The 20,628-nt window shown below is 37.9% G+C and overlaps 2 protein-coding genes across 2 annotated transcripts; both read right to left on the reverse strand.

Annotated features, from left to right (window-relative positions):
- Nucleotides 1-5,314: 5,314 nt before the first annotated feature.
- cmlc1 (cardiac myosin light chain-1) lies at nucleotides 5,315-7,994 on the reverse strand. Its single transcript, XM_079872298.1, has 2 exons — nucleotides 7,331-7,994; nucleotides 5,315-6,034 (listed from the first exon to the last, which is right to left on the reverse strand). Exon 2 carries the CDS (start codon nucleotides 6,022-6,024, stop codon nucleotides 5,434-5,436), a length of 591 nt encoding a protein of 196 aa, XP_079728424.1. The 5' UTR covers nucleotides 6,025-6,034; nucleotides 7,331-7,994; the 3' UTR covers nucleotides 5,315-5,433.
- On the reverse strand, nucleotides 7,331-20,233 carry ak5l (adenylate kinase 5, like). The gene is made up of 8 exons (XM_079872297.1): nucleotides 19,936-20,233; nucleotides 12,700-12,886; nucleotides 11,630-11,815; nucleotides 11,251-11,423; nucleotides 10,585-10,698; nucleotides 10,100-10,291; nucleotides 9,848-9,934; nucleotides 7,331-9,759 (listed from the first exon to the last, which is right to left on the reverse strand). The coding sequence occupies exons 1-8, from the start codon at nucleotides 19,993-19,995 to the stop codon at nucleotides 9,739-9,741; spliced, it is 1,020 nt and encodes a 339-aa protein (XP_079728423.1). The 5' UTR covers nucleotides 19,996-20,233; the 3' UTR covers nucleotides 7,331-9,738.
- Nucleotides 20,234-20,628: the final 395 nt, after the last annotated feature.

Genomic DNA, 20,628 nt, shown 5'->3' on the forward strand with positions numbered 1-20,628 from the left:
CAAGCAGCATGTTTGAGCTTTTGCTTGAATGTGCATTGGTCCATGTTTAAAATCCTAAATTAAATCTGTTCATCATAAAAAGTGATCGTGCCTCTTCAAAAGACTTTTGGAAGCACGTCGCTGGATCAGACTTTTCAATGGAGGTTAAATCTCTCAGATTTCATTAAAATATCTTAATTTGTGTTTGAACAAAAGTCTTATGGGTTTGGAAAGTTTGGGGAGTAGTTAAATATGACCATTTTCATTTTTGGGTTAATTATCCCTTTAAACTAATACTCAGTTTTAGTTTAAAAGTCCCTCAATATCAAATTGCAAGGTTTTTCACTAACCTCTCTCTGGACTGCTTCTACAACATCATAGTAAGCTATCAATCTAGTGCTGCTTGTGTGGGATATTATGTCATTGAGGATACGACACCGACTAAACTGGAAGTCCACATATGGTTTGGCTTAGGGGGTAAAATAAACACTGTGATCTGTTCTTGATCTCCTGTGAACATTAATTCACTAAACTATATCCAAATAACTATATTCAGCTGGCATTTACTGTAGGTGGGGTCCCATATCAAATAAAAAGTGATGAATTACTCTAACAAAAAAAAGCTAAAATTGCCACTGAACTTGCATCGGAGGTGGTCAAAACCGCCAAATACGCTACGGAAAACGAGATTAAACAAACTTTAGCATAAAGCAAAGCTTGTTCATCCATCATTCCCCTTTCCCTCAAGCGCAGGAAGCTCAATGAAGCAGCTGCACCATCATATCTGTTTAAGAACTGACTTTGACCCCCACCCAAACCTGCTGAAATGGCACAGCAGGCTGGAGAAACCCGTTTCATCCTGGATGGTAACATAACATATCGATTGTTCTGGGAGCAGTGTGCATTGGCGGTGAGCTGGAGGACCGTGTGTAGAGAAGCAGAGGAGACACCTGACTGGGGAAGATTTTAATGGACTCTGGCAGGTTCCTGTGGCCATGTCATTGTGCATAAAGTCAGCCTGCCGAACCGCTCATCTCCCCACAGGAGCAACACTAGACTCCGAATCTGACTGACTTTAACCATCGCTCTGTGCAGTCTTCAAATGCTTGATTCATTACGCTCTGTGTGGCTTTTATCAATTGGCTGGCCATAATTTCTTCAGGGTTTGAATAGAGCATCTCAATCATGATACAATGAGTCCTAGCAAGTTCCATATACATGACAGTGAATTTATGTAGGTCATGGCCAGGATGGTCTACTAAGAAACTGTAAATCTTGGAGCAAATGCTCTGTAGCCCAGGTTGTAGCCCAGCCTGACTGAGCATCTTGGTTCAATAATTTTAATTCTGGTAACCAGATGCCTGAACTAATGTAGAACATGTGAATGTATGATTACTGACAAGTTACACAATGGATATTGTCAGCACAATCCCAGATGTTATGTAGAGAGAGAAAGAAATGTTTTGATATTGATGCCCCCTAGTGATGCTCTAACAAGTAATTGTCTGTTACTACAACATTGACATTTCAGCTTCTTAGTGCTGTATTTCTCTAGCTACCGATTTAGGCTATTATCACATATTCTGTATTCTGTTGTACATCTGCCGAGTACGTACACATTCATACATACATACATACATACATAAATACACACACACACACACACACACACACACACACACACATACATAGACACAGTAAGTGTTGGGGCAGTAATGCCCCCTAGTGATACCACATGCCACCACATCAATTTTAACACCGAATACGTGCGTCTTCAAAGTGTAAATGGATGTTTGTTCTTGTTTGTATCATAATATTAATAGTCGAATGTGGCTGTAAGTCATTCCTCACGTGGTTATTAGAAAAATTTCGTCCATCTTACAAAGCAAAATCTCTGCAACACACAAGCACAGCACACAACTCCAGCCGATGATGTCATCTCTCACTGACCCATCCCCCATCAGTGGAGAAGATTCAGTGCAGATCTGAGGGCTTGTGCACTGAGATGCCTCAATAGTACTGATTAAGGTAGGCTGGGAACATCCTCGCCTCATTTTCTCAGTAAAAGGGGCCCAAAAGGCATTTATTTTAAAAAGACTAAGGAGGTGTATGTCGCTTAAAAACAGAGCTCTTATAAATGACTTTTGACATTTTATTTTGACATATTAATGTAAAATATGCTAAATGTCATAAATATGAATGTCAAATATACTGTATATAAATATAAGATATAATATCAAAAGACATTTAAGACAAGGGAGGCTTTGATTCCATCTAAGCTTTCTCTCTCATCTCTCTCTATATTAGTTTTTTTTGTTATTTATTATATTATATATTTGTATTATAACCCTAACCCTAACCTCATGTCTCTCTTCGGGCCGTCTGAGGAGAAAGTCTCGCCCGTGAGAGGTCTCTGCTAAAGGATCCTTTTGTTATTTCTCGGTGAACCCATGCGCTCTGAAAGAATAAAATATACGTCTGGACATCAATGAATAATAAACTGTTGTTTGAGATAATAAAGATGCTCGAGCTCAGTCTTGAAGGCCACCATTCCTTGATCATGTGCCAAACATCCCCCAGAATCGACTACAGTTTCATGTCTATAGGTTTCTTGTGAACTTAAACTCTTCTGCCATATGTATATCCCAATGTGAACCTACGTATATCCACATACACACACAAAAAGAGTCATTAGTTGTTCAGACGTTGTCTTTGGATCCAAACTCAACTAAAACTGTTATCTCTGTCAGTGGTCTTTATATCTTGAAAGAACATATAAAAACAACCATACACATCTCTAAAATAAAACATACTTTGTCTCTTAGGGATGAAAAGAGACAAAGCTGGTTATAGCTCAGTCCAGCCAAAGAAAACAGCCTTTGTGTGTGACAGATTCACTTTTGGGCCTATAGTCCAACCTAGAGAATCAAACTCTGCTGTTCAAATCTGGATAGATTTGTCAAAATGACAAACTATTTCATCCGAACTATTCGACAAACAAGAATCAAACTTTGAGGTTTTGTCTCACACTTTGGAAAACTGGCCACCTAGAAGCGAAATAAACCAAATGACTCACAGGATATTTAACATGAGAGATGTGGCATATGAAAATGGAAAAGGACACATGCCTGACAGACATAATGTGTGTGGTGACAGGAATGAGTATCTGATTGATGGGTGGCTGCTTTTCCTGGGTTTGTTTGGGATGTAACAGAGGGGAAGTACAGATGTGGTGTCAACCGGGCCTGCCAGGGCATTACCTGTCACCATAAACAAACTCTCCTCTCATAAACAATGAAATAAAATCCTTCCTTGGACTTACCTGCGGTTCTGTTTTTGCTCTCCTGATTGAGCATAGATGGGGAAAATCCAGTGAGCTTCAAGCTGCCAAAGCTGTAAGCAAATGGGGGTTGGTAAGCTGCCATTATAACTGCAAGCAGATATAAAAATCGCACGAAAAGCGAATCTCATGGATTCACGAGCATTTGAATCTTGGCGAAACTTCTAAGCATCTAAATTACTCAATAAATGCAGTTATAGATCATGAAGAATGTAGTTATGCAGAGAACATCACAAAAATGTCAGATATGGGAAGACCGTAGAGGAATCCCGCCAAACATAATGTTATAATATGAACGGCTTGTGTTTATTTTCACAGCATCAATATAACGAGGAAAAGGTGGATTTACAAGAACAAGATGCGTGACAAACACAAGGAAAATGGCTCAGGTATTTTTCTGAGGTTCAAAGCTGCAAAATCTGCCTTCTTTATCGCTCATAAAGTTAGTAATGACCCACTCGCCCCCCTCCCAGGAGTGTTACACACTCATCTATACAGATTCAAGTACAACATGTACCCTACTTAGCCAATCAGTGTTATAGTCACTATGTAGCCTACAGTGAAATGAAATGCAGTGCCCAGAACAGCCTAGGGTGTCTGTTTAAGGGTGTTTGCTGTCTTCAAATAGACTATAGCCATTATGCACAGGAGTATACTCAATATCAGAAATAGCCATTATGTGCTGATAAAGTCCACAAGTTTGATATTTTTTTACTTCAAAGTGCTGCACTCGAACCTTCGCATTGCATAAAAGGCTCTTTCTAGTGGAAAAAATATTCTTTGGAATATAAAAAGGTCTTCACACACTCAGTAATATATATATATATATTTTTTTTTACCAACATCACAAGAGTGCTGTTTTCCGAATATTGGTTGTGATAGCCAACACTGCGACAAACAAACAGCCGTGGTGCTAATACAACAGCAGCATGATAGCGACTGTAATCTTGTTTTTTTTTTACAATGGTTACATTTTTGTTTTAATGTTCGTTAACTTACCTTTTAGACACAACAACAGTGCCAGTTACTTTGTTTTCCCTCCGACAACTGCGTTGCATCTCCAAGAAACACGGGTAACTTCACTAAATGAATCAGTGTTTTTTTTATTCAGTGACTCATTCTTCGACGAATCGAGTCGACGAATGAATGATTTTTGCTATTTATTGCACTTTAGCATCTAATGTATCAGAAATCTCGCACATTCACAGAAAAAAATAAAATAAAGTGTAGCCTATTTGGAGGCCCGCACATGATGAATTTGAACAATTTCCCTAAATTAACAAGTGGGAACGAATTTGTACAACGTGACCACGATTTACCTAAAACGGGGAACGAATTATTCAAAGAATTCTTAAAGGGATAGTTCACCTAAATATGAAAATTCTGTCATAATTTACTCACCCATATTGTTCCAAACCTGTACGAGTTTCTTTCTTCTGTTGAACACAAAATAATATATTTTAAAGAATGTTGGTAATAAAACTGTTGATGATCAACTGTTTTGTTACAAACATTCTTCAAAATATAAAAATATAAACTCATGCAGGTTTAGAACAACATAAGGGTGAGTAAATGACGACATATTTTTTTATTTCTGGGTGAACTATCCCTTTAATTCATGACCACAATTCATTTTTTTTTATCTGTTTGGCATGTAAAAAAAAAAAAAAAAAAAAAAACAGACAAGCTGAGTGATACAAACAGTATCCCAGTGTTATACTTGATATCTCCTTGAGCGCAGCTCAGCCAATTAAATTTGAGGTAGGCCTAACTGTTGCATAAGGTTTTTAGAAAGGTTTTTAGAAAACTAAGAATAAATACTTTGCAAAGTGCATCTTTGCCAAAACTCCTTTTTGCTCTTTTCTCGCTCCTTTATTTTTAAGGGTATACTGTAGAACCATGAAGCTGTAACTTCCTTCTCTATAACATCTGAATTTGACAACTCTACAACAAGATTTACAGAACAGAAAAAAAAAATCTCAGACGAAACAAAATTTGGATGGTTTTTATTTGATGCTTTCCAAGACATACAGACAAGACATATTTTCTTTCCAGTGTTTTGACAGTTGCCATTTAGAGTTCCAATTTCATTCAGCAATCTTTGCAGCTTCAGCTCACCCAGAGAGGATGTGCTTGATGAAGGACGTGTAGTTAATGCAGCCGTTGGCGTCTTCTTGTCCGGCCATCAGACGGTCCACCTCATCTTCTGTCATTTTCTCCCCAAGTGTTGCCAAGACATGACGGAGCTCAGCACCCATCACTGTTCCATTTCCTTCTTTGTCAAAGACTCTCAGACCCTCAACAAAGTCCTCAAATGTCCCCTGGTCTTTGGCTCTTGAGATATGCTGCAGCATGGGCAGAAACGTCTCAAAGTCCAGGTATTTGGTGTTCATATCTTCAGCCTTGGGCTTCCCCAGCACGGTCAGCACGTCAGCATTGGTAGGGTTGTGACCCAGGGCCCTCATCACATCTCCACACTGGGAATACCTTATCTTCATCTCGCCCGTTGGCGTCTCATCAAAAAGAGTAAAGGCATCCTTGAACTCTTCGATCTGGTCAGCGGTAAATTCCAGCGGGAGACTCTTCAGGTCCAACTCGGGCTCTTTGGGTGTCTCTGGAACCGGGGCAGGAGCTGGGGCTTCTTCTTTCTTCGGCTCTGGTTTTTTTGGCTCTGGTTTCTTGGGTTCAACTTTTTTCGGTGCCATAATGCCGATGCTGAGAGTGGAGATGGGAAAAGCTAGGAAATGTGTTGTAACAGCCCCTGTTGGGCTTTTATACTGACATGTCAGAGAGTGTGATAAGGCTTATCAGAACTGGAATAGTGGCAGACTATATAAGGAAATGAACTGGGTTAGGGTTAGTGTTACTCATACCATGTTGAAATGCTTTTATCCAGTAGATAAGACCAGACCAACCACCCCTTTACCCCAGTAAAAAAATAACAAATTCCTTAAATAGAGCAGGAAAATTATGTTAGCTTACACAGGAACAGACTTCAAAGTAATTGTTCAACTAAAAATGAATATTTGTTTATTCACATATGATAAATTTATGTGAGGAACAGACCAAGATGTAAGTCATTGTTCTCTGATAATGTTCACTTTCAGGTTGTTGACCACTGGATGTGACTGGATTGAGTCAATGAGTGAGTTGAACTTGAGAACTGGATAAGTTTGATTCGTGATTAACGAATCATTCTGTTCAGTTTTGATAAAGGGATAGTTCACCCAAAAATGAAAATTCTGTCATCATTTACTTTATTTGGAAGAGTATGGGTAACCAAACAGTTGATAGTTCCCATTGATTTCCATAGTATGGAAAAATAAATAAACAAACAAACAAACAAACTACGGAAGTCAATGGGGTCCATCAACTATTTGGTTACCGACATTCTATAAAATATCTTATTTTGTGTTCAGCAGAAGAAACACATTCATTCAGGTTTTGGAGCAACTTGATGGTGAGTGATGACAGTATTTTAAATATTGGGATAAAATATCCCTTTAACTAGATCAACCAAAAAGATTAGTCTAAAAATATTTTTTTTCTTATTTCATAATTATGCCAAATTCAGGGTGAATGTCAAGTTTTTCAGGAAATACCAACTTAAAAGCAATCCAACCTATTAAATGATAAGTTTTCATGTGTGGGTGAACTAACCAATCAAACAGTTTTGGTCTGATCATTGACATCAATTGTATGGAATAAAAGCAGTGTGACATCTCTCAAAATATCTTCTATTATGTTCCACAGAAGAAAGAAAGTGTGCAAAAAAACAAAAATGAAAAAACTAACAAATAAAAACACTATTTTAAAGGAGCGTTAGTCTCAACCCCATGTTAGAGGAAAAGTTCAAGAACTTTAAAGCGGATAAGAATTTTGAGAGTAGAGAAACATACCAAGGTTTTAGTGTTCAGTGACAGTGTTTTAGTGTTCAGCGACAAGAACAACATTCAGAACACAGTGCATTTATGTCATATGATGCAGAATTCAAAGTTGTACATTTCAAACCTGAAGCATGTATTTGTGTATGGAGGAGTCTCCAACTCGTGCCACTAAGAGCTGCAAGAAATTTGCCAGACAGGTGATAAGCTTGAATCTATTCTGAGAGCCAGCACATACCATCACTCCGTCACAGTGATGCTGTTTATAACACAGTATTTTAAGCACACTAAAGATACCATTTTCTTTTTATGGTAAATGTTATGAAGTCTAGTTTAAAGCATCCTCAAAGCTCACGGTTTTCCAAGCATTTTTTATAATATTACAAAACTTAAAAATTCATAATATTAATTTGTTAAAATGAAATACCGGTAGGAAATTATTTTTGAAAATGGCTATGACATAACTTTCCAACCAGTGAGGATAATGAACAAATGATTTTTAAAGAATAAAAGTCTGCCATCTAGTGGCTTAAATGTTATTTCGTTTTTTTAGCCAGAAGTGAGTGTAGAGATTGTATTGCTATTAAATGATACTTAACTTTACCACTTGTTATTCCACTGTGAATCATCTTTCAATAAGCGTGTTTGAATTCTCCTCGGTATTTAAAGTAACAGCGTTTTGGCACTTGGTCAAGGTCTGTCAACAAGGGCAGAAAGTCTGTATTCACTGAGGTCCCACTGTGAGAATGTGGCACAGCTGGATTGAACATCTATTAATGAGAACACAGCCTGAGGACACGTCTGTTGCATCTCTATTATTTGTCTCTGTCCAGTGCGTTCATACTGTGTAAGATGAAACCATGTCCTCAGAACAGCAGAAACACTTTATTAATCAGTTGTCATTTAACCCATTTTAATGCTTGTTGTAGGAAAAGGTGAGGTAATTTGTTTGAAAACAGTTGATGTTGTTGCATTTGACATTGATATTGTATTGTACTTTGTTGCATTTTTTAACAACTCACATTATTTCTGGCTTGACCTCTAAATATACATTAATAAAATCAGATCAAAACAACAAACATCTCTGCTTTAAAGTCATTACTGCAAAAGATGTACAGAGAAAATTCACAGTGAAATACAAATAGAGGCAACAAAATAAGTGTAAGTGTCCCTCAGAGCCGATCCTGTCCTCCCTGGGGCCCAAAATTCTGTTAAGGGGCCCTCCTACCTGACCCATGAGCCATGTAAACCATTTGCAATTGCCACACAGTCACACCTGACACCCCAGTGCTCCCACTACAATCCTCCCTCCTTTAACCAGTACTAATGAAAATGTAATTTCTGAATCAGAAATATACATATTTTATATTAATATCAAGAATTGACATTTTAAATAGTACAAATGTAATTATTGATATCAAAAATGCATCCTGTGTATTAATAAAAAGCTAAAATGGCTTGCCATTGCATGTCACTGTGTTTTAATTGCAATAAAGCAATACTTGATACTTGATGGCTATTATTTACTGAGGGATGTGCATCCATATTGACCAGTTTGTCCAGCCAATCAACATTTTAAATGCAATATAGCCTATAAATCAATAGTCAATGTCAATGCATTGCTTTCCATCTTGCTTTATTGCAGAGTTGTAACTAAACTGACTTGGAGCCTAGATAATCATTGTCTTGTTTTAAAAGTATGTGCGCCTATAATGTGGAGTGCCATCATGCCCATATTGTACTAGTCCCCACTGATGTTTTGCTGGAAAGACGCGGTTATCTTTTCCGAGCTGCAGGTTATAAACAAAAAACGTTGTCCTTTGTCGTTTATTAAACGTAATAAATAGTTGTATTTCACTCTCACTTTTTTTTTCGTCAGGCAGGACACGTCAGGCAAGTCACAGAACACAGCCCTGAAAGTGGCAGGTGTTGTGCCGAATTTTGACCCCCGCCAAATTATTACCCCCCTAGCATTGGTAGGTTTAGGATTAGTTGTGGGGGAGGGGTTAGGATTAGGGGTGGGGTTAGGATTAGGCAATCAGTCACTGACTTCAAATTTGGCAGGGGGTCGAAATTCGGCACAACACCGGCATTAGCAAGCAAGACACAGAAAGACCAAAAGATGCACTGCCCAGCTGGGTTAGACAGACTAGAGAGAGATGCACATCAACTTAACTTTACTGTTCTTTGCTTACATCAAACTTGGAGAGGAGAGAACACAAGTCTACCTGATTGCTGTTCCCGCAATTCACTCTCATGGAGTTTTGTTCTCTCTTTTCGTGACCAGAAGTATAGTTCCGCTTAATTTTCTCAACGATGTTGTAAACTTTGACACGAGGGGGAGGCGGGGCCATGAGTAATTTGCGGGGCCCAACGCATCTTGCGTAGTGTGCGTATAGGGCTGATCGGCTCTGGTGGTGTCCCTTTTCACTGATTCTGACCCTCGAGTTTATTGATGAAAAATAGTGGAAAATTTTGAAATTACATTTAGGATTTAATAGGAGCAACTGTGGGTTTGGATGTGTAGACGTCCCTCTAAAGATCCTCAGTACTGCTCTGCAGGAAGAAAATAACTTTTATGAAGCAAAAACTAAATTTAAAACACAAATTGTAGAATATAGTGTAACTTTTATTCAAAACCTACTGCATTCGTGTCACTAGGGAACAATCTTTCCTCTACAATGGCACAAATATCTGTGAAAATATCGTCTTCTTCTCGATCCGCATCGACCTGACCAAGAAGAGTGAGATAGAATTGTGTTTCACAACCTTAAACTAGAGATTATTATTATTATTATTATTATTAAAAAAGCACCTGTAATCAGAACAGCTTGTGCTTTCAAAACCAGCTGAATTCAACAGTTAACATAAACATAAGAAAAGAACATCATATTACCCTTACAATAAGTCCTCTCTCCTGGTAGTACTTGGCTATGAGTGTGATATTGTGTTTGAAAGTATCTAGTCTCTTCTCAATTGCACGAGTATTGTCGTCGGGACGACCCTGCTGGGACGCTCTTTTCTCTAAACGCTGCCGGAGTTGCTGATTAGAGCAGGCAAGCAAGATCACCAAGTCTGGAGAGCCGATCTGAGGAACCATGAGTGTCATTTACTGTACATCAGACATTGCCATAACATACTAAGACATGTATTATGTAGGTTATATATACTGTATAGATCCTGGAGGGCCACTGTCCTGCAGAGTTTAGCTCCAACCCCATTTAAACACACCTGAACTAGCAAATCAAGGTCTTATTATGCATACTAGAAATTTCCAGGCAGGTGTATTCAGGCAAGCAGGAGATAAACTCAGCAGGACAGTGTACCTCCAAGAGCAGGTTTAGACACCTCTGGTACAGACCATCAGGAGGAATATCTGACCTGCTCCTCAAAGGTAAACGTCTGTGAGATCTCTCTGGGGAATCCATCCACAATGAATCCTTTAGCATCCTGCTTCTTGATAAACTGTTGTTTCAGCTCTTCAATAGTCGTCTCCTAAAGGATATCATGTCAGAACAAGACAAAGCATGAGGTGACCTTCTTCATTTAATATTGTAAGTAAACTACTCAAAAGTTTGAGACATTTATTTAATCAGTAAAACAGTAATATTGTGCAATATAATTACAATTTAAAATAACTGTTTTCTATTTCAATATATTTTATAATGTAATTTATTCCTGTGATGGCAAAGCTCATTTTTCAGCAGCCATCATTCCAGTCTTCAGTGTCACATGATCCTTCAGAAATCATTCTAATATGCTGATTTGGTGCTGAAGAAACATTTATTACTAATATTAATGTTGAAAACATTCTTTTCAGGATTCTCTGATGAATAAAATCTTCAAAGACATTTATTTGAAATAATATTTTGTAACATTATAAATGCTTTTACTGTCACTATTATTTTTACACATTATTTTTTTAATCTTGCTCATCTCAATCTTTTGAACAGTAGTTTATGTAAAAATCAACATTGACAATCAAATCAGATGTGAATACACCATAGCTGCAAAAATTCACATTGTTTGGTGGTCAGATTTCCAAACCTGAGGTGCCAGTTCTCCATTGGCAATGATCTGAGCAATCAGTTCCCATTTCCTGTCACTGGGGGCATGATGCAGCAACTGGTTCCTTAAAATTTCCCCAACGGACACATGCTCGAAATCATAGCGATGAGCAATTTTAGCTGTCTGAGTGCCCTTCCCACTGCCGGGTCCACCTGGAAAATATTATAGCAAATCCCACTTTACATCACAGAAACAGCACAATGGAAATGTTCATTTCAAATTAATTCATGTCAAGGTCTACTGAATTTGATTTCATCCAGCTCAAAGAGTTGGAATTTAGAATGAGATGAATTCAGAAAAAGATGACTGAAACAGACTGAAAAGGAGAAATGACCAGCTGACAGTGATGATCACTCACCTATGATGAATATGATGTGCGGTCGTGGTTTAGATGGGTCAAAGACATCATACTCCTGTATGAGCCCTGAGGACTCAGTCATATCTGAGTCACTTTCTATGGAGAACTGGGCTTGGATTGGTGGCAGCCTGTCATATCGACGGTAAGGCCCAGGACCAGGCCCAGGACCAGGACCAGGACCACTGTCTATGGAATGAAACAGATTACATTCTTCAGTTCTATACGACCTCAGATTCATTCTTAAGGCCAGTTAACACCACACCGACAAACGCAGACAGACGGCAGCACACACTTCGTCAGGTTTTGTCGTATCAGTGTGTTACCCCTGTCGGAGTCTGTCGCCGATTCAAACACTGCATTTGTCGGGTCTTGGAATGTCTGAGAAATTACGTACTGCAAAGACTTTCGGCATTGATCGCCGTTTGTTGGTACAGTGTGAATTGGCCTTTAATTCACTCATTTGATAAGAATCCACACAATACTGTGATTTTAGACTTTCATTATTGAGATATTTGAGATGGTCCTCACTGCAGAACATGAAATCCAGAGGGAGGAGTTGGATCCAGATCCAACTCCTCCCACCTTACATATACCTAAACCTACCCATCTCCACCCCCTGATCCCTAAACCCACCCCTAAACCTACCAATCTCCACCCCTTAGATCTGGATCCAACTCCGCCCCCTGGATCTCATGTACTGCAGTGAGGTGCTACTGAGATATTTGGTTGATTTTAACAGTTGAACCATCTTCAACCCTCCTAAATTTCTTTGCAATGTTTTCATTTTCACAGCTGTCCTTCAGATTCAAAATAATGGTTACTTAACTGCTGGCTTTTTATCTAGATAATGTGGTTATTTTTGTGATTTAAAGAGAGCCAACAACAAAAAAGTAATGCATTAATAAGCATAACAATTTCACAAAAAAAGCATTGTTCAATGTATAATTCAGTAAAATGAAAGAACTGCTAAAAAAGTCAATGAAACTAAAATGCAAGTGTCATTTTAAAGTATATCCATCATGTATATCCATCATGTACACAACTAACTGTTTTATTTCTAGCTAAATTACCGAGTTTGCAGGGAGCTTTCTTCGCCTGTGCTGGGGTGATTGGTGGTAGAGGTTTTCGATCAGGTGTAATGAAAGTGTCCCAGGCCACACATTCAGGACCGCCGAGGTCTCTTGTTTTCTGCAGGCAACTCTCCAAGAATGCCAAAGGGTCCTCAGGCTTGTGGTACATCAGCCCTGTTAGCATGCTCTGTGAGATGCACACACATATGAGTGACATGAACAGATGAGTTCATATCATTTTGTTACATGAAATGCTTAATTGACACGAGTGTTTCACAAATATGAATCTGTATTTCTTGTAAAGTGTATAATTCCAGTACATCTATTTGTGTAAATGACTTCTTTCATCATGTCAAAATGTTATACAGTATCACTGACAATTGTGGCCTTTGAGATATCAATCAGAGTCTTTCCTTGTTTTTTCACCTAAAAAAAGAAGAAGAATATTAGCACATTTTGCGTTTATAAGCCAAACGCAGCTAAACGATTTCTGGATGGAAAGACAGAGGGAAAAAATTATTAACAATCTAGGTGGGAGACAATAATAATTGCAAATTGTTGTTCTATTCATCCCACACGTGTTAGCAGTTCATACTCCGGACCATTCAGAGGGACAGGGAATGGAAAATCTGAGCTCTAAATAATCAGCTGTTTGCTTCTTTTGATGCAAATAAAACTGCTTGTGAATTTACATCTCAATCCTCACGGGTATCAAACGGCCAAAGACACATTCAACGGCTGAATAAAGGAACAGTGTCTAAACAGAAATGAAACAAAAGGCTGAATTTTCTAAAGGTATCCGTTTAATAATAGACCACAGCATTTTTAAGGACTAATGCAGTATCCATACGGATAAAGAGCATTAAAAACAAACTAAGCTTCACTGTAAAAAGTAGCAACCTAAAATTGTCACCTTCTTAATTTATGACCTTTTAATTTTGTTGCTGTAACCTTATGTATTTTGGTTGACTCAATGACGTTAAATAATATTTTGGATATAAAAATAATTCATTTAAAATGAACCCTAAAGCATACATAGTTGATATGCAAATATCTAAAATCTCTAAATTATCAACATGATAAAAATTTGCAGAAAAAAACTGTTGTACACAATTTACCACTGTACATGCCTTCTGTCATCTGATAGATTTATACTTTACTGATTTTTATGAAGTAAACGTATAGGAATAAATTGTATGTAATATTTCAAGACAAAAACTTGCTGGACTAAAAGCAACTCAGGTTTACTTGATTATTCATACATCATTTTTTTTATTATTATTACAAAAAATACATCAGGCTATTGAGGAATATTTATTTGTACATAATTAAAGAGCTTTGATCATAGAACTTTTTATATTACACATTATACCTTAATTTCATCATTTAAATATCAGCGTACTTATACATATTATTGGGAGATATAGAGTGATAACTGATATTTTCTGATTTATATGCATGTTAAGTTAGTAGTCTGCTATAAAGATCTCAATCTCTCATTTCATCTTAATTTTTGGCCATATAAATTTCCACAACTGCACCAAATTGCATACTTTTGCTCAGGGCCTCTGAATAAAATTGAGATTTTATTGTCCCCTTGCCCCCCTGCCCAACTTCTTATTAGTTTTATAATTAAGTGTGTTTTTACATTAAACCTCTGTATTTCTTGATACAAATATAACAAACTTTTTATTACATGAAACCTGTACCTAGTCTGTTTTTAAAGAGTACAAAGCTGCACTGCTCTTTGGGATGAAACTTTCAGGCCTACTCAACAGTTCATTCAAATTGCTTTACAGAAGAAATTAATGAATAGAGATAGAGATGAGAAAAGCACACATCTCTACAAGCTCAAACTGCCCAAAAACTATGAACTACCCAGTGCATGAAAAGGAGTGTGTTAGAGAAACCCTATACTAAGACACTTGAAACTAGAAAAAGCAGAACATGGAGAAAAAGGTCTGAAAGAACTGGAATGTATCCCAGCATGCAATGTGTGCAAAACACACATTCAAATATTTAGAATTGTCAATTTGTCAAATGTGCATGTCTTTGTATTGTGGAAAGATCTTGATGTGAGGTGACAGTATTTACCACTGAGCCATCATGCTGGTGAGAAGTTCAACATTTAAGTTTACATTGTCCCATTTCACGAATACTATAACGAATCACTGCAGTCAACAGCTTGAAGCATCTATGCTGTTAAATAAAAGTCAGTAGGCAAATGTTGTAACTTGTATGCAATTATGCCAGTGTTTGCAAATAAGTGTTACTGTGGACAGAGGATTAACCAGCAGGTTGTGTGACACTGCAATACATTGAAGGGCCAGATGTAGAAAATGCCACAGTTGTGTGCACAGCTGGCATTCAGGCATAAGAGTGCGGTCTGAATGAAAGGTCAGGGATTTGTTAAAATGCAAAAGGGTCATTACTGGTCATGTGAATGTAACTGTAAGTCACAAGTATAGCCAAACCTGTTCACACACACACACACACACACACACATTTGAAAAAAACTTTCATTTGAAAGTCACGTGTCCAGTATCTGTAAAACTGCATTTTTACATCTTAAAAATATATCTAAATTACGTCATATGCTCTCATTGACAAATGCGGAACAATTAGTTCATGCGTTCATGACCTCAAGGCTAGATTATTGTAATGCTCTTATGGGTGGTTGCCCTGCACACTTAATAAACAAACTACAGCTGGTCCAAAACGCAGCAGCTCGAGTTCTTACCAGAACCAGGAAGTATGACCATATTAGCCCGGTTCTGTCAAAATTGCACTGGCTCCCTATTAAACATCGCATCAAATTTAAAATATTGCTGATCATGTACAAAGCACTAAACGGTTTAGCTCTGCAGTACTTGAGTGAGCTCTTAACGCATTATAGTCCTTCACGTCTATTGCGATCTCAAAATTCCGGCCAGTTGGTAATACCTAGAATATCAAAATCGACTGCTGGTGGTAGATCCTTTTCCTATTTAGCACCAAAACTTTGGAACAGCCTTCCTACCATTGTCCGGGAAGCAGACAAACTCTGTCAGTTCAAAGCTAGACTAAAAACTAGGGCTGTCAAAGTTAGCGCGTTAATAACGCGTTAACGCAAAATCATATTAACGGCACTAATTTTTTTAACGTGCGATTAACGCAGCGCGTATTTTCTGTTTGACCCGTGGCCCAACCCCTAGTTGGAGAAATGGAGATACACAGTGTTGCTAACTTAGCGACATTGCAGACCCCTTTAGCGATTTTTTCCCTTCAACAAAGCGCCCAAAACTTATTTAGTTTCTGAGAATCTACCGGTACCGCCGGTACTGCTCTCTCAGCACGCGCGCGTGCGCACCTCTCTCTCTCTCTCTCTCTGCGTCTCGCGCGGAGGAGCAGCGCTTTATCTCAGTTAAGCACAGATATTATGTTGCTTCTCTATTTTTACAAGTATAGCCGAAATCAGAGCACAGATATTGTCTTTATCTTATGTGAATTTGATTTCACCAGACGACGGCTCGATTATCAGAATTTTTGTGCAGATTAACTTAACATCTTGGAAGGGAGAGCTGGTTATGTCTTAATGGGTCGCGTTTCAGTCACCATTTCAAATTCATTCCGTTGTTTGACAACAGAAACAGTAAAATATACCAATGAAAACAGTTTTATTGAGAATTTAGCTTCATCAAAATGGGCACAGAGAGAGACAAACTACAATGTAATAGGCTAATAAATAATAAATGTACATTTAGCATTTTCAGAAGAGCTGCCCTGTCATGCAAAAATCTAAACATGTTTGTGTTAGTAAATTGCTCAGTGCAAAGAAAGAGAAGTAATGGTAACCTGCCATTTTTTTTTGTTCTTTCTACGTGTCTAATAGACATGAACAAGTTCTTTGAAAAACATCTGTGACCTTTGAAACATCTCATCCTTATGCTCTATATTGACTATGGTTTCAATAATAAACATACATTTGCATAAAGCATCTATATTTATCCATGCCCACGTTGATTAGAGTATTACAAACTTGAAAAGTATTAATTTAAGGTACATTTAGAACAATTAAAAAAATGTGCGATTAAATGCGATTAATCGCGAGTTAACTCATGGCAATATGCGATTAATCGCGATTAAAAAATTAATCGATTGACAGCCCTACTAAAAACACATCTCTTTGACCTAGCATTCACATAATACATTATAGACTTCTATAATTCAATGTTAGGCTGCATAGATTAGGTCAGCTGGAACCGGGAACACTCCCCATAAATCCTGATGTACTTGTTACATCATAAGAAGAATGGCATCTACGCTAATTTTAGTGTCTTTGTTTATCCCGAGGTTTTCCCGCAGCCTGCCGGATCCAGGCCGTATCCAGATCTGATGAAGGACCTTCGCCTGAACCCGATGACAACGCTGTGCTGAAGTGCCAACTAGTCTCTCCCTATGGAGGATCCCTTTACCACTCTACAGATAAAGCGTTGACGGGGAACCCAATTCGCGTATCTACCCCGAATTGATAAAATAAAATAAAATTCTGTATCAAAATTATAAGGAAACACCAGTACTTTGTTTAGGCTTGGTTTGTAGGGAATTACAAACCTGCGTACATATATTCAAACGCACATAACTACAGAACCAATTCTTAATGCGCATGTGAACGCCATCAGCGTTTCTCACAGGTTCGCGTTTAAAGTCTATGTAGAGAGAAATGTTTATTTCGAGATTAAAGTCGAATTATTTCGAGATTAATGTCGAAATATTTCGAGATTAATGTCGAAATATTTTGAGATTAATGTCGAAACATACCGAGATTAAAGTCGAAACATACCGAGATTAAAGTCGAAACATTTCGAGATTAAAGTCGAAACATTTCGAGATTAAAGTCGAAATATTTCGAGAATAAAGTCGAAACATTACCACAATACAGTCTTCTGTAGAAGTTGCGTGTGTGTGCATTCATAACGGCGCGCGTCCACTGGTGCATAGGGCGTGTTTCCAATTCTGACATTTTGTGTGTGTGTGTGTGTGTGTGTGTATGTGTGAGTTGGTAATCATCACGTTGTGGGGACAAAATGTCCCCACAAGGATGGCAATATCCGAAATCCTTGTTCGTGTGGGGACATTTTTTGGTCCCCATGAGGAAAACGGCTTATAAATCAAAAAAGTGATGTTTTTTCGAAAATGTGAAATTGCAGAAAGTTTTCTGTGATGGGTAGGTTTAGGGGTAGGGTTAGTGTAAGGGAATAGAATATACAGTTTGTACAGTATAAAAATCATTATGTCTATGGAAAGTCCCCATAAAAAATGAAAACACTACATGTGTGTGTGTGTGTGTGTGTGTGTGTGTTTGTGTGTGTCTGTGTAAAGAAATGCGCTTCCTCGGAAAAGGAAGAGGAAAAGTCGAACTGCCTCGGACATGGATCTACACAAAATAGTAGCTTTTTACTTTTATCTGGGCTACAATTATCTACACTGTCTACTACACTTATATTTGTATTTATACACATATTTCATATGTAGGCCTACACTTAAAAGCGCTTTACAATCATTTCAGGGAATCTCTCCTCAACCACCACCAGTGGTTATTATATTTGAGAAAATCACTGGATCCGGCCAAATGATTGGATAGGATGCACTTAAAATGTATCCAGAACGTATTTACGGTGAAGAGGGAAACAGTGCGGTTAGCCTACTGTTAATTGTTCTCGACCCAGATAGTGTTGCCTATTATAGACGAGCACGAAAACACATCAAAAACACTGCCACATAAAGTTTCGACCAGATTGTGAACCTACTCCGGCGAAGTCTGTGTGCTCGTCTATAGGCAACGGCATGGTAATGCATGTTGTTAGATTGGCACCTGTCGAATTTTCTTTTTGTTGAAAGCCCAGATAAAAGTAAAAAGCTACTATTTTGTGTAGATCCATGTCCGAGGCAGTTCGACTTCACAAGCGCATTTCTTTACACACTGACTTTAATCTCAAAATATTTCGACTTTAATCTCGAAATACTAGAATTTTTTTTTTCTAATTCAGTATATTTCGTCTGGTTCAATAAAAATAAGTCTGGTTTTCAAAAAAAAAATTGTAGGTTTAATTTTAGGTTAATATTTTTTTTCAGTAAGTCTTAAGTAAGTTTAATAGCAAATGCTGAGAGACTAACATACAGTAAAAACTATTACCATCAAGATAAAAGCAATACAGGGAAAACATATATTTTAGTAATATTTTATTGGAAAATAAACTTTCAAAAGAATAACGTCAGCAACTTGGCTTTGATAAGTTTAAATACTAGTTACAATTAAATAATTACCATTTAACTACAATTAAATAATAATATTAAGTTATATACTTTACTTCCACCTTTCTAAATCCTTGCACTATATGCCATATCTTTACGTGCATTTGGTCACAGAGGAGTTTCAGAGATGTATATCTAGAGGTATGCACATGAACTTAAACCTGCATGTCTGCATTCCCCAGTGAGCTGCGTGTTCGGGCACATGCATGCAAGAACAGGACTTTTTCAGTCCTTCGCTCCCCTTCGCTCTCCATTGCCCACATTTCCCAAGTCACAAGTAAATATAAAGTATAGCTTGTTGCCTTGGTGACAGCCAAAAGTGTTGATGTGCTGAAACTCATGTTTACAACCTTCACTCTTTCTGCCCTGCCTATATTGTGCTTCCTTATATGTAGTATCAATTTGGAGATGGAAAGCTTATCAGAAGTGTGTGCAATGATCCTCCATGGACACAGTATTTTGTATGCAACAACATATCTCCCACACAAGCACTTGTTGACGCTGTCTGAGGAGAATCTTCCTTATTTCTGACAAGCTTGAGAGAGACCCTCTGCTTTGCCATTACAGCACCCTACTTGAGGATCACCATAGTGACACTTTCAAGTAGGCTATTTAATTTACCACGTAATTGTGCATGCTAAATAGACACGAGTTTTTGATTAATTCATGTTATCAGTTCAAATCTGATGTCCATCTTTAGTGAGGCTAGTTTCCCAGATTATTGATGTAAAGAGTGTTGACAGTAGAAATAGATAACTACCAGATATATCAAATCATATTCTCTGAAGAACTCTGAGAAGAACTGAAAGGTACAGTGTCACCTTGAAAACACAGACATAATCAGATTTCAGACACGCAGATGTTTCCAGATGTGTTATCTGCTATATTAATAGTATTAATGCTATATTAATATACAAGGCTTCTCTTCTGGATGATCCTTACCTCAAAAAGGTGTGGGATCTGTCGTTTGGAGAGGTAATCCTTCGCGTCGTTTGTGTTCATTCTTTCCGGTTGTCCAGAACAGCGTTTGTAAGTCAGTAGAGCAGCAGCTGTGTCTTGTCTATCTGCTCATCTGTTGCGTTTAACCCTCAGAGCAGCTGTGCTGTGTTGCACCATCGCATCCAACCTGATCTCACAGAATTACGTGAAATGAACACGACCCCTTAACCCCGATTTGCGTGGTGGTGGCACGTAATGTGTTAGAATTACGTGTCGGCACCACGCAAACAACACCCATACAAAGTCAATGAGGCTCATTTGTCGTGGTGGACACACGGATTCCCTGGTTAGACAACGTCACAATGGGCAGCGGTAAATGTTGTTTTCTAGTTTACGAAACGTCCTCCTTTTATAATTTATTGTAGTGTATTACTTCCGATTTTTGTTGTCTAAATAACAGTAAATTGTTTGTGATATAACTATCCGTTTATAGATGGAGTAGTTTTAAAGAATGGCCCGAGGCTGTGTTAAATAGATTGTTCCCTTTACTTTATTAAACCATTTACGATATTTTATTCTTTTCAAATGTATTGTCTGTCATAGCAGCGAATATTATTAATTATTATTATTATGAATCAGAAGACTTTCAGTCGTTACCACGGCAACGATACGTCACGTTACGCACGCTTCTTACCC

Source organism: Squalius cephalus (assembly GCF_949319135.1).
Source record: "Squalius cephalus genome assembly, chromosome: 5".
Classification (NCBI taxonomy): domain Eukaryota; kingdom Metazoa; phylum Chordata; class Actinopteri; order Cypriniformes; family Leuciscidae; genus Squalius; species Squalius cephalus.

Coding starts and splice junctions, on each gene's coding strand:
- ak5l (XM_079872297.1), bottom strand. CDS start 19,995: ATGAACACAAACGACGCGAAGGATTACCTCTCCAAACGACAGATCCCA. Junction 11,424..11,629: donor GCACATCATATTCATCATAG/GTGAGTGATCAT, acceptor AATATTTTCCAG/GTGGACCCGGCAGTGGGAAG. Junction 9,760..9,847: donor TCCCTAGTGACACGAATGCA/GTAGGTTTTGAA, acceptor TTCTTCCTGCAG/AGCAGTACTGAGGATCTTTA.
- cmlc1 (XM_079872298.1), bottom strand. CDS start 6,024: ATGGCACCGAAAAAAGTTGAACCCAAGAAACCAGAGCCAAAAAAACCA.